The sequence below is a fragment of the Carcharhinus amblyrhynchos genome, chromosome 22 (genome assembly GCF_965287045.1).
Source record: "Carcharhinus amblyrhynchos chromosome 22, sCarAmb.v2.hapA, whole genome shotgun sequence".
Classification (NCBI taxonomy): Eukaryota; Metazoa; Chordata; class Chondrichthyes; order Carcharhiniformes; family Carcharhinidae; genus Carcharhinus; species Carcharhinus amblyrhynchos.
The window spans coordinates 34,320,921-34,334,864 of NC_137345.1; the positions used below are offsets into that span (position 1 = coordinate 34,320,921).

Consider the following 13,944-nt stretch of genomic DNA (forward strand, 5'->3'; position numbering starts at 1 on the left):
AAGTTTTATCTGCCGGTGTGACCAACTCGCCGAACATGCTACTCACGACTTCCTCAGCATCACGGATGCTCCAAAGTGAATCCATCCACTGCTCCAGAGCCGTCAAGCGGTCTAACAGGAGTTGCAGTTAGACACACTTCCTGCACATCAAGGATCTAGGGACACCGGAAAGGTGCCTGAAACCCCACATCACGCAAGAGGAGTGGGCCTGGGATTTCCTGCCATGATTTAACCCTTAAGTAACTTATAACAACAACTACCATGCAAAGCGAAGAGAGACAAAAGAAAAACTGCTTACCAGTCACCAGCCAATTGCTTAACTGCTGTTTGTGACATCACAGTTCGATTTCTTTTTACCTCTCACTTGCCCTAGTTGGTCTGCTTCTCCATTCGTCCTGAAGGTGAGCACCTCTTCCCCTCAGCAATTCCCACTCGGCTCCAAATTTCCGATTCCCTCGCTCTGGCTGAATCTCATTCCAGCTGCAGTCTCTTTCCCACTGGCGTAGTCTCTCTCTCACTGGTGTGGCAAGCTCACTGGTTGTGTGCTTGCTAAAACCACTGCCTTTCTACAGCTTGTAGAACAACAATCATATTCACCACACTTTGTGTGTTTGTATGCATGTATTTTAAATCTGTGTTTCCTATAGCCATTCTTGCTTCTGCAATCGAAAACAATCATCTTCCTTTACTGGTGTATCCAGCAGACACCCTATTTTATGTATCTTTATTACGTCGATATGGTGTCCACACCTCTGGGAATTTAATTCCTGATGTGGGTATGCTGGCGTTGGACTGGCGTAAACACAGTAAAAAGTCTGACAACACCAGGTTTTAGTCCAACCGATTTATTTGATAATATACTCACAAGCTTTCGAGGGACACCCTCTTCGTCAGGTGAATGGAGAGTTCTGGCCTCAGACAGAGCATATAAAGCACAGACAGTTTAGAGATTACTGATTAGAATGCGAATCTTTACACCTAACCTGCTGTTCAAGACCTGAAGTGGCTGATAATGTGAGTGGAAGGAGCACTGATCACAGTTTAAAGAGATGTGTATTGTCTCCAGACAGTACAGTAAGTGAGGTTTTGCAAACCCAGGCAAGTCACGGGGGTTACAGATAGTGCGACATGAACCCAAGATCCCTGTTGAGACCGTCCTCATGTGTGCGGAACTTGGCTATCAGTCTCTGTTCAGCGACTCTGCGCTGTCGTGTGTCATGAAGGCCGCCTTGGAGAATGCTTACCCGAAGGTCAGAGGCTGAATGCCCGTGACCACTGAAGTGTTCGCCAACAGGAAGGGAACAGTCTTGCCTGGTGACTGTCGAGCGATGTTCATTCATCCGTTGTCGTAGCGTCTGCATGGTCTCCCCAATGTACCATGCTTCGGGACATCCTTTCTTGCAACGTATCAGGTAGACAATGTTGGCCGAGTTGCAAGAGTATTTACCATGTACCTGGTGGACGGTATTCTCACGTGTGATGATGGTATCCATGTCGATGATCCGGCATGTCTTGCAGAGGTTGCTGTGGCAGGGTTGTGTGGTATTGTGGTCACTGTTCTCCTGAAGGCTGGGTAGTTTGCTGCGAACAATGGTCTGTTTGAGGTTGTGTGGTTGTCTGAAAGCAAGAAGTGGGGGTGTGGGGATAGCCCTGGAGAGATGTTTGTCTTCATCAATGATATGTTGAAGACTCCGGAGAAGATGTCGTAGCTTCTCCGCTCCGGGGAAGTACTGGACGACGAAGGGTACTCTGTCCACTGTGTCCTGTGTTTGCCTTCTGAGGAGATCGGTGCGGTTTTTCAACCACACAACCTCAAACAGACCATTGTTCGCAGCAAACTACCCAGCCTTCAGGAGAACAGTGACCACAATACCACACAACCCTGCCACAGCAACCTCTGCAAGACATGCCGGATCATCGACATGGATACCATCATCACACGTGAGAATACCGTCCACCAGGTACATGGTAAATACTCTTGCAACTCGGCCAACATTGTCTACCTGATACGTTGCAAGAAAGGATGTCCCGAAGCATGGTACATTGGGGAGACCATGCAGACGCTACGACAACGGATGAATGAACATCGCTCGACAGTCACCAGGCAAGACTGTTCCCTTCCTGTTGGCGAACACTTCAGTGGTCACGGGCATTCAGCCTCTGACCTTCGGGTAAGCATTCTCCAAGGCGGCCTTCATGACACACGACAGCGCAGAGTCGCTGAACAGACTGATAGCCAAGTTCCGCACACATGAGGACGGTCTCAACAGGGATCTTGGGTTCATGTCGCACTATCTGTAACCCCCGTGACTTGCCTGGGTTTGCAAAACCTCACTTACTGTACTGTCTGGAGACAATACACATCTCTTTAAACTGTGATCAGTGCTCCTTCCACTCACATTATCAGCCACTTCAGGTCTTGAACAGCAGGTTAGGTGTAAAGATTCGCATTCTAATCAGTAATCTCTAAACTGTCTGTGCTTTATATGCTCTGTCTGAGGCCAGAACTCTCCATTCACCTGACGAAGAGGGTGTCCCTCGAAAGCTTGTGAGTATATTATCAAATAAATCGGTTGGACTAAAACCTGGTGTTGTCAGACTTTTTACTGAATTTAATTCCTCCCCAATAGCACTAGTGAACCTTCCTGTGAAGACTTCGGTCTTGGTCCTATTGAGGCATCTGACCCTTTTGAATATGCCCCAGATCTGGTCCCAACACCCCAAGAATGTGAATCCCTCTGTCCTTCCCTGTGCCTCAAGCTGCATGTTGTCCCTTACATTGGTACCAATGTGCATCCCAATTTCAGGCTCACTCCCTTCCCCTTGAGAATGTTCTGCATCCTCTCTATGTCAGTTATCTTGGCACCAATGAGGGAACACATCATACAGGATATTCAGTAATGGTTACAGAAATGCCTGGTTGGCACCCAATCTGTGGAATCTCCTATATTGATAGCTTTGCCACTTTCTGGTGTTATCTCCTGTGCAGTTGCTTGTCCATTGGTGAAAGTCTGCACTCCTTCAAGATATCATCATACCCAGCAGTATCCAAAGTGGCATATTTCTTTTGGATGACCACCCATGTACTAAATAAAACTCCTGGTGCCTGACAGTCCAGGAACCTCTCACCCTCGATGCTCCACAGTGACTCCAGCTACCCCTCAAGCTGGGAAATCCTGAGTTCAAACGCAAGCAACTATAGGCATTTCCTACACGAGAGGGCTGAAGCTCCTGCATGGTACAGCAATTGTAAACAATACTTATCAACTGCCCATCCACGATCTAAGAAAAAAATCTGTTCCCTGTTTAATAATATTATTAGTAACTTATAAAAAATATAAATTTCAATTAATGTCAAATAGTAACAATATTATGATGCATTCTGTAGAAGAGATATTGTTATAATTTTGAAATCTGACCCCTTCTAATGTTGTATTTGGAGTCAAATTTTATCATTGCACTGCATTTTTCTATCTTTTATTTGCAGGAGTATTTTGATTCAGGATGGAATTTAAACAATATGCCTGTGCTGGAACCTTCAGTTCTTACACATGTTAGTGCTGACATCTGTGGGATGAAATTACCGTGGCTCTATGTAGGGATGTGCTTCTCCTCTTTCTGCTGGCACATTGAGGATCACTGGAGCTACTCAATCAATTACCTGCATTGGTGAGAGACAGCCACTAACACAGATAGTAAAGACTTCAGTCATTACATTTTAGATCTCAAAGAGAAGAATGCAAAGGTACCATAGACTTGCTGCTGAACTTTGCACCTTGAATGCTTTTTTTTTTACAATGTTCAAAAATTAACCATCAGGTGAAATGCAGAGAAACAGAATACATTTTGCCTTGCAAATTGCTCGGTGCTTGCAGATAAATTGATGCCCTGCTAACATGTAACCAACCCCAAGATTGAACTTTCCAAGAAACCTTGATGTGAGGAGCACTTTACTGTACAGACAGCTTTTCATTATCATAGAACGCTTATAGCACAGAAGAAGGCCATTCCATGCTGGCTGTCAGCAAGGGCAACTCATCTGGTCCCATTCCTCTGTCTTTTCCCTGTAAGCCTGCATATTTTTCCTCCACATAATTATCTGCTTTTTTTATTCAAGGCCTTGATTGAATCTCCTTTGATCACACACCGAGACAGTGCATTCCAGATCCCAGCCACTTGCCCGTTTTTCATGTTGCTGTTGCTTCTTTACCACTAGCCTTACATTGGTGTTCTCTGGTTCTTAATCCTCTGTCAATGGAAACATTTTCTCTTATCCATTCTGTTCAGACTCTCAGTTGTTTTGAATACAGCCCCAGTTTTTCCAATTTGTTCATTCAACTGAAGTTCATCATCCTTGGAACCGTTCTTGTGGATCTAATCTGCACCCTTTCTAATGTCTTCACATGCTTTAAAGTTTGGTGCTCCAAATTGGACATAATACTCCAGCTGATCCAGTGTTCTGTATATGTTTATCTCAATTTCCTTGCTTTTATACTCAATATCCCTATTTATAACGCACAGGATCCCATGTGCTTTTATTAGCAGCCGTCTCAACCTTTCCTGCCACCTTCAATGATTTGTGCACATATACTTCCTTTGCTCCTGCTTCCCTGCTGAGAATTGTATCTTTCATTTTATATTGCCTCTTGTTCATTTGATTAAAATTAATCACTTTGCACCTCTCTGCATTGCAGTTCTATTAAATTTCATCTGCCACTTATCCATTCATTCTGTTTTGAATTTCAACACCATCCTCCTCAAGTATAATGCACAAATTTTTAAATTGTGCTTTCTACACCCAAGTTTCAGTCATTAACACGCTTGTCAACAAAGTTACATTTGTGTGTCATTTTATTGAATGACTTTTGGAAGTCCATTTACACTACATTAATTACCCTCATCAACTCTTGCTGGCACCTCATCAAAAAGTTAGAAAAACGCTGTTTTCCCTTCATAATCCAAGCTGTCTTTCCTTAATTAATCTGCATTTCCCCAAGTGTAAATTTGTCCTAAATTATTGGTAGCTCCACCACTGGGATTAAACTGACTGGCCTGTAGTTGCAAAGATTATCCTTGCACCCTATTTTGATTACAATTCTCCAATTTTTTGGCACCACTCTGTATCTAAGGAGGAGTGAAAAATTATCGACAATGTGTCTTATTTGGTCCACTTTTACGTATAGTCAGCCTATTCAATACCTCCTTTCATCAAATTTTAGCATATCCAGTATGTCAAACACTTTGTTTTACTATGATTTGGGTAGCATGTTCTTCATTGATGGAAGTGGATGCAAATTTAGTACCTTAGTCTTGCTTAACTTGCCTCCATGCATAAATTTGCTTTTTAGCCCCCAGTCAACCTTACTCCTCTTATCAACTACTTACTATTAATATATCTAGAGAAGAATTTTGGATTCTCATCTATGTTAGCTACCAGTCTCCTCTTGTACTCATTTCTTGATTTTTTTTGTTTTTCGCTCCCCCTTTGAACCTTCTTTATTGAGCCTGATTTTCAATTGTATTACCCTTACTCTCTACCTCTTTTTAGCCTTAACCAAAACTATAATTTTATAGTAAACATTCCCAAACTATGTTTGGTACATGTTATTTTGCAAAATTCGTGAAAATAGATGTGCCAGAATATGCTGCGTAATCTTTTGATGTCATCAACAGACTCACATTCAACTCAATCTTGGGTTTTTAAAAGCTCCTCACAGTATATATGTTTCTTCATGTTGGGCACTGAAATAAATTAAAGGAATTTAATCATATAATGCTTATCCTAGGAGGCTAGGAAGGAAGTTTACTGTGCCTCATCTCTCAGTATAAGATTTATTGAGTGTTGTTCAGATTTGCAGTAATGGAAGCTAGCAAATACAGCAGAATTTGACCATAACACAAAATAGCAGTTATTCTTAGCATGGATATAAAAGCAAGGAAGTTGCATCAAATCTTACAATGATTTGGCCTCTTGGTTATTGTGTCAGTTTTGGACATCATGGAGATGTGAAGGCTTTGGTGAAGGTGCAGAAAAGATTTACAAAAATTTTTCTTGGGGTGGGGTCTTCAGTTATGAGAATAGATTGAAGATGCTGGGCAGGTGCTCCTCAAAGAAAGGAAGCTTGGGAGGTAATTTAATGGAGGTATTTAGAATTATCAGAGATCCAGGCAGTGGATGGAGAAAAATTGATCCTGTTGGCAGAGGGTTGAGAACCAGAGTATATTGACATAAAGTCATTGGCAAAAGAACCAAAAGCAGTATGAGGGAAATCTTGCTTACACAGAAAATGGTTATGGTCTGGAATACAGTGCCTGAGAGTGTGATGGAAGTAGATTTAAATTGTGACCTTCAAAAGGGAAGTGGATAGGCACGTGAAGGGAAAGTAAACTACTGGGTTATGTGTAAAATATGTTGAAGTATGGGGAAAGGTAAAGAGTGGGACGAACTAAATGGCTCTTGCAAAGCGCTGTGGCATGGACTTGTTAGGCTTAATGGTCTCTTCTGTGCTGTAGCTATTCTATAATAAACTGACAATACCAGTCAATAATTTTGAGGAACAGCTAGCATCAGTTATTCTGGAAGATTCTCTTCGACAATGTTACAGCTAAAGTATATTGTTCAATTATTTCATGAATTTATATAGTGCCTTTACCACCCCAAGGAGATTCACAAGTATGTAATCAAACCAAATAATGTCAAGCAGATGTTCAAAAGTTCATCAAAGTAATAGATTTTAAAGAATGCTTTGAAGGAGTCAAGTGATTTAGGGAGGGAATTCCAGCGCTTCGGGCTTAGAAAGCTGAAAACAAAGGAAATTGGGGGTGGTACGTGAATGGAATTGGAGGAATGCAGATATTTCTTAATGTACATATATAAATATATAGTATAAATATATTTCTTAATATATATTTCTTAATATAGACTTAATATAAAAAAGGATAGCAAGAGTTTTTATAAATATATTAAAAGGAAGAGGCTGGCTAGGGTGAACGTTGGACCCTTAGAGGATGAGAGGGGGGACTTAGTGGTAGGGGATGGGGAAATGGCTGAGGTCTTGAATAACTTTTTTGTTTCGGTCTTCACAGAGGAAGACATGAATAATTTGCCGGGTGTTAGCGATGGAAAGGTGGTAGGACTGGAGGGTCTCAATGACATTATTGTTACTAGAGAGGCGGTGCTCGACAGACTGGAGGGACTGATTGTGGACAAGTCACCAGGACCGGATGGAATGCATCTGAGGGTTCTGAAAGAAATGGCAGAGGTGATAGTGGATGCCTTGGTGGTTATTTTCCAGACGTCGCTGGATTCCGGGGAAGTGCCGGAAGATTGGAAAACGGCTAATGTTACGCCGTTGTTTAAGAAGGGTGCCAGGCAAAAGGCAGGGAATTATAGGCCGGTTAGTTTAATGTCTGTTGTAGGTAAAATGTTAGAATCCGTCATCAAGGAGGAAATAGCGAGGCATCTTGAGGGGAATTGCTTGATAGAGCAGACGCAGCACGGTTTTGTTAAGGGGAAGTCGTGTCTGACAAATTTATTGGAGTTCTATGAGGATGTGTCTAGGGCGGTGGATAGAGGAGAGCCGGTGGATGTGGTGTTTCTTGATTTTCAGAAGGCGTTTGACAAGGTACCTCACAAGAGGTTATTGCAGAAGGTAAGGGGGCATGGAGTTGGGGGTAGGGTGTTAGCGTGGATAGAGGATTGGTTGTCAAATAGTAGACAGAGAGTGGGGGTTAATGGGTGCTATTCGGATTGGCGGTTGGTGACTAGTGGAGTGCCCCAGGAGTCAGTGCTGGGGCCTCAGCTATTTACCATTTATATAGATGATCTGGAGGAGGGAACCGAGTGTATGGTGTCGAAATTTGCTGATGACACCAAGATTGGTGGAACGGCAAATTGCGCGGAGCATGTGGAGAGTCTGCAGAAGGATCTAGATAGGCTGGGCGAATGGGCCAGGAACTGGCAAATGGAATTTAATGTTGGCAAGTGCGAGGTGGTCCACTTTGGTAGGAATAATGGTAGGAAGGATTATTACTTACGTGGCGAAAAACTGCAGCAGGCGACGGTGCAGAGGGACCTCTGGGTCCTTGTGCATGAGTTGCAAAAACCGAGCCTGCAGGTGCAGCAGGTGGTCAGGAAGACGAATGGGATGCTGGCCTTCATAGCGAGGGGGATTGAATATAAAAGTAGGGAGGTCTTGCTGCAGCTGTATAGGGCATTGGTGAGGCCGCAGCTGGAGTACTGTGTGCAGTTTTGGTCGCCGTATTTACACAAGGATATTTTGGCCTTGGAGGGAGTGCAGAGGAGGTTTACTAGGCTGATACCGGAGTTGAGGGGGTTGAGCTATGAGGAGAGGCTGAATAAACTAGGCTTGTACTCGTTAGAGTTTAGAAGAATGAGGGGAGATCTCATTGAGACGTATAAGATGATGAATGGGATGGATAGGATAGAGGTGGAGAGGTTCTTCCCACTCAGAAAGGACAGTAGGACTAGGGGGCATAGCCTCAAGATAAAGGCGGGGGGGGGGGGGGGGAGCGGTTTAGAACAGAATTGAGGAGGAACTTCTTCACTCAAAGGATGGTGAATCTCTGGAATTCTCTGCCCGTTGAAGTGGTGGAGGCTGCCTCGCTAAATATTTTTAAGACGCGGGTTGATGGGTTTTTGATAAGTGAGGGGATTAAGGGTTATGGGGAGAGGGCGGGAATGTGGAACTGAGCCACGACAGATCAGCCATGGTCTTATTGAATGGCGGGGCAGGCTCGAAGGGCTAGATGGCCTACTCCTGCTCCTATTTCTTATGTTCTTATTTCAGAGGTTAGTGTGGTTGGAGAGATGTTATGATAGAGCTGTGTTTATACTATCTGGAAGTTTCAGGTGATGTAGTTTGCGTGAAAGATGAAAAGCCAGGAGGACTTGGGAAAGAATATAGACTGGGTATGACATTGGTTTTAAAAACTAGGAAATGCTAGTATTCTTGAGGTGTACAATAATAACAGAAATTGTTAGAAAGGTGTGGCAACATCTTTGGAGAGAGAAATAATTAAAGTTTCAGATCACCTCTCAAATCACATTATGAATAATGAGAGATTGATAAAGCTGGCAAAAGGGGATCCAGAGTGACTTGGCAAGTTGGATCCAAAACTGGCTTAATGGAAGGAGACAATGTGATTGGAAGTCAGTGTCCAGTGGCACACCACAGGAATCAGTGCTAGGTCGATTATTGTTCATGTTATTTAAAAACAAGTAGATGAGAATGTGGGGGGAGATGATGAGTAAGTTTACGGAGGACACAAAGATTGGCAGGATGGTTAATAGTGAGGAAGAAGGTCTTGGGTTGCAGGAAGATGTAGATGGCCAGAATGAAAGTTCAGTGGTAGATGGAATTTAACCTTGAAAAGAACAAGATGATGCATTTTGAAAGGAGTGACAAGACGAGGGAATACTCAATGAATGGTAGGACACTAGGAAGCTCAGAGGAACAGAGGGATTTTGGGGTGCTTGTCAACAGACCCCTGAAGGCGATAAGTTAGGTTAATAGGGTAATGAAGAAGGCATACCTTGCCTTTATCAGTCATAGTAAAAAGTCTGACAACACCAGGTTTTAGTCCAACCGATTTATTTGATAATATGCTCACAAGCTTTCGAGGGACACCCTCTTCGTCAGGTGAATGGAGAGTTCTGGCCTCAGACAGAGCATATAAAGCACAGACAGTTTAGAGATTACTGATTAGAATGCGAATCTTTACACCTAACCTGCTGTTCAAGACCTGAAGTGGCTGATAATGTGAGTGGAAGGAGCACTGATCACAGTTTAAAGAGATGTGTATTGTCTCCAGACAGTACAGTAAGTGAGGTTTTGCAAACCCAGGCAAGTCACGGGGGTTACAGATAGTGCGACATGAACCCAAGATCCCTGTTGAGACCGTCCTCATGTGTGCGGAACTTGGCTATCAGTCTCTGTTCAGCGACTCTGCGCTGTCGTGTGTCATGAAGGCCGCCTTGGAGAATGCTTACCCGAAGGTCAGAGGCTGAATGCCCGTGACCACTGAAGTGTTCGCCAACAGGAAGGGAACAGTCTTGCCTGGTGACTGTCGAGCGATGTTCATTCATCCGTTGTCGTAGCGTCTGCATGGTCTCCCCAATGTACCATGCTTCGGGACATCCTTTCTTGCAACGTATCAGGTAGACAATGTTGGCCGAGTTGCAAGAGTATTTACCATGTACCTGGTGGACGGTATTCTCACGTGTGATGATGGTATCCATGTCGATGATCCGGCATGTCTTGCAGAGGTTGCTGTGGCAGGGTTGTGTGGTATTGTGGTCACTGTTCTCCTGAAGGCTGGGTAGTTTGCTGCGAACAATGGTCTGTTTGAGGTTGTGTGGTTGAAAAACCGCACCGATCTCCTCAGAAGGCAAACACAGGACACAGTGGACAGAGTACCCTTCGTCGTCCAGTACTTCCCCGGAGCGGAGAAGCTACGACATCTTCTCCGGAGTCTTCAACATATCATTGATGAAGACAAACATCTCTCCAGGGCTATCCCCACACCCCCACTTCTTGCTTTCAGACAACCACACAACCTCAAACAGACCATTGTTCGCAGCAAACTACCCAGCCTTCAGGAGAACAGTGACCACAATACCACACAACCCTGCCACAGCAACCTCTGCAAGACATGCCGGATCATCGACATGGATACCATCATCACACGTGAGAATACCGTCCACCAGGTACATGGTAAATACTCTTGCAACTCGGCCAACATTGTCTACCTGATACGTTGCAAGAAAGGATGTCCCGAAGCATGGTACATTGGGGAGACCATGCAGACGCTACGACAACGGATGAATGAACATCGCTCGACAGTCACCAGGCAAGACTGTTCCCTTCCTGTTGGCGAACACTTCAGTGGTCACGGGCATTCAGCCTCTGACCTTCGGGTAAGCATTCTCCAAGGCGGCCTTCATGACACACGACAGCGCAGAGTCGCTGAACAGAGACTGATAGCCAAGTTCCGCACACATGAGGACGGTCTCAACAGGGATCTTGGGTTCATGTCGCACTATCTGTAACCCCCGTGACTTGCCTGGGTTTGCAAAACCTCACTTACTGTACTGTCTGGAGACAATACACATCTCTTTAAACTGTGATCAGTGCTCCTTCCACTCACATTATCAGCCACTTCAGGTCTTGAACAGCAGGTTAGGTGTAAAGATTCGCATTCTAATCAGTAATCTCTAAACTGTCTGTGCTTTATATGCTCTGTCTGAGGCCAGAACTCTCCATTCACCTGACGAAGAGGGTGTCCCTCGAAAGCTTGTGAGTATATTATCAAATAAATCGGTTGGACTAAAACCTGGTGTTGTCAGACTTTTTACTGTGTTTACGCCAGTCCAACGCCGGCATACCCACATCATGACTTTATCAGTCATGGCATCGATTATCAGAGTTTGGCGGTTATGTTGGAGGTAAACAAAACTTTGGTTAGGCCACAGCTGGAGTACTGTCTACTGTTCTGGGCACCTCGCAATGTGGGGGATGTGATTGCACTCGAGAGGGTGCAGAGGAAATTCACCAGGATGTTACCATTGAATCATTGAATGCCTACAGTGCCAAAGGAGGCCATTTAGTTCATCAGAACCACACCAACTCTCTGAAAGCGCATTTTACTGAGGCCCATCCACCTACCCTATTCTTGTAACCCCCCCACCTACCCTATTCCTGTAACCCCCCCACCTACCCTATTCCCTATTCCTGTAACCCCCCCCCCCACCTACCCTATTCCTGTAACCCCCCCCCACCTACCCTATTCCTGTAACCCCCCCCCCCACCTACCCTATTCCTGTAACCCCCCCCCCCACCTACCCTATTCCTGTAACCCCCCCCCCCACCTACCCTATTCCTGTAACCCCCCCCCACCTACCCTATTCCTGTAACCCCCCCCCCACCTACCCTATTCCTGTAACCCCCCCCACCTACCCTATTCCTGTAACCCCCCCCACCTACCCTATTCCTGTAACCCCCCACATTTACCATGGCCAATCACCTAACCTGCATGTCTTTGGACTTTGGGTGGAAACTGGAGCACTTGGAGAAGCTCAAATGGAGATGGAGAGAACGTGCAAACACCACAGTCACCCAAGGCCAGAATTGAACCTGGGTCCCTGGTGCTGTGAGGGAGTGTTGAGCACTGTGCCACATGCCACCAGATAGGATGCCTGGGATGGAGCATGTGAGCGATGAAGAAAGGCTAGAGATAGGCTTGGGTTGTTTTCTTTAAAACAGATAAGGCTGTGGGGGGAACTGATTGGGGTGTATAAGATTGAGAGGTATGGATGGGTGGATAAGAAACAGCTGTTTCCCTTAGTTGAAAGATCAGTAACGAAATAACATAATTTTAAGGTGAGAGGCAGGAGGTTTAGAGGAAATCAGAGGGAAATGTTTTCATCCAGAGGGTGGTGAGAGTTTGGAATGCACTGCCTGGGAGCTGGTAGGGATGGGAAATCTCTCAATCTTCAAAAAGTATCTGGATGAGCACTTCATAACATTCAAGGCAAAGTGCTGGAAAGTGAGAATAGAGTAATTTTGTCAGTGCAGCCTTAGAACAAAGAACAGTACAGCATAGGAAACAGGCGCTTCGGCCCTCCAAGCCCATGTCGCTCATTGGTCCAACTAGACCATTTGTTTGTATCCCTCCATTCCCAGTCTTAAGTGATGCCAGCGTGTCTGCCTCTACCACCCTACTTGGCAGCACACTCCAGGCCCCCACCACCCTCTGTAAAAAAAAAAACACCCCTCTGATATCTGAGTTATGCCTTGCCCCCTCACCTTGAGCCCGTGACCCCTCATGATCGTCTTGATGGGCTGAAGGGCCTCTTCTGTCTGGTCTCTGACACCATCCTTATATCAGCACAAAAAGTTAATTCTATTGTAAGGTTATTGACCGAAACATTAACTTTTTGCAGATTGGCACCACCTGCTGTATTTGGCTTCAATATTCTTGCAATCTGCATTATTACCTGAATGGCTGTAAATTGTGAAATGGGAGTGTGCAGGGGGACCTGGGTGTCCTTGTACACTAGTTACTGAAGGTAAGCATGCAAGTGCAGCAGGTGATAAAGAAGGCAAATGGTATGTTGGCCTTCATAGTGAGAGGTTTCGAGTACTGGAGTAGGGATGTGTTTTGCAATTATACAGGGCCTTGGTGAGTATATTGTGTGCAGTTTTGGTGTCCTTTTCTGCTTTCCTGCTCTCGCGGAACTGCAGCGAAGATTTACCAGGCTGATTCCAGGAATGGCGGAACTAATGTATGAAGAGAGATTGACTAGGTTAGGGTTGTTTTCGTCAGAGTTCAGGCGAATGAGGGAGGGATCCCATAGTGACATATAAAATTCTAACAGGACTAGGCAGGGAGGATGTTCCCGATGGTGGGGGAGTGCAGAACCAGGGGTCACAGTCTGAGGATCCAAGGTAGACCATTTCTTCACCCAAAGAGTGATGAGCCTGCAGAATTCATTACAATAGGCAGTAGTTGAGGCCAAAACATTGAATGTATTCAAAAGGCGGCTAGATATAACACTTGGGGCAAATGGGATCAAAGGTTATGTGAAGAAAGCAGGATTAGGCTATTGAGTTGGAAGATCAGTCATGACCTCAATGAATGGTGAAGCAGGCTCAAAGGGCCAAATGGCGGCCTCCTCTCTTCTATGTTTCTGTGTGATTCAGACTGAGGCAGTGTTGAGTGGAACTCCATGGAGGTTTGTCTTGGAACTTTTGTTGTTTTCAATCTGCACTTTTCTTTGGATCCAGACTGCAAGTGGAAGCCTGAAAAAAATGCTAATGACATTAAAATACAGAGAGGCGGAGAGGGACATCACTAAAGATCTGTAGGTTTAGCTTGACTTTACAACTGTACAAGGGAGTGGCAAATCATGATGTTCATAAT

At 44.8% G+C, this 13,944-nt stretch overlaps 1 protein-coding gene across 1 annotated transcript in view; it reads left to right on the forward strand.

The window, feature by feature from the left end:
• The window catches only part of LOC145356777 (lysine-specific demethylase 5B-like), a 340,420-nt gene that overhangs the window by 101,806 nt on the left and 224,670 nt on the right, over nucleotides 1-13,944 (forward strand). The window contains exon 11 of the mRNA XM_080209644.1: nucleotides 3,488-3,669. Within this exon, the coding sequence (XP_080065770.1) occupies nucleotides 3,488-3,669 (182 nt within the window). The remainder of the gene's footprint in view (nucleotides 1-3,487; nucleotides 3,670-13,944) is intronic.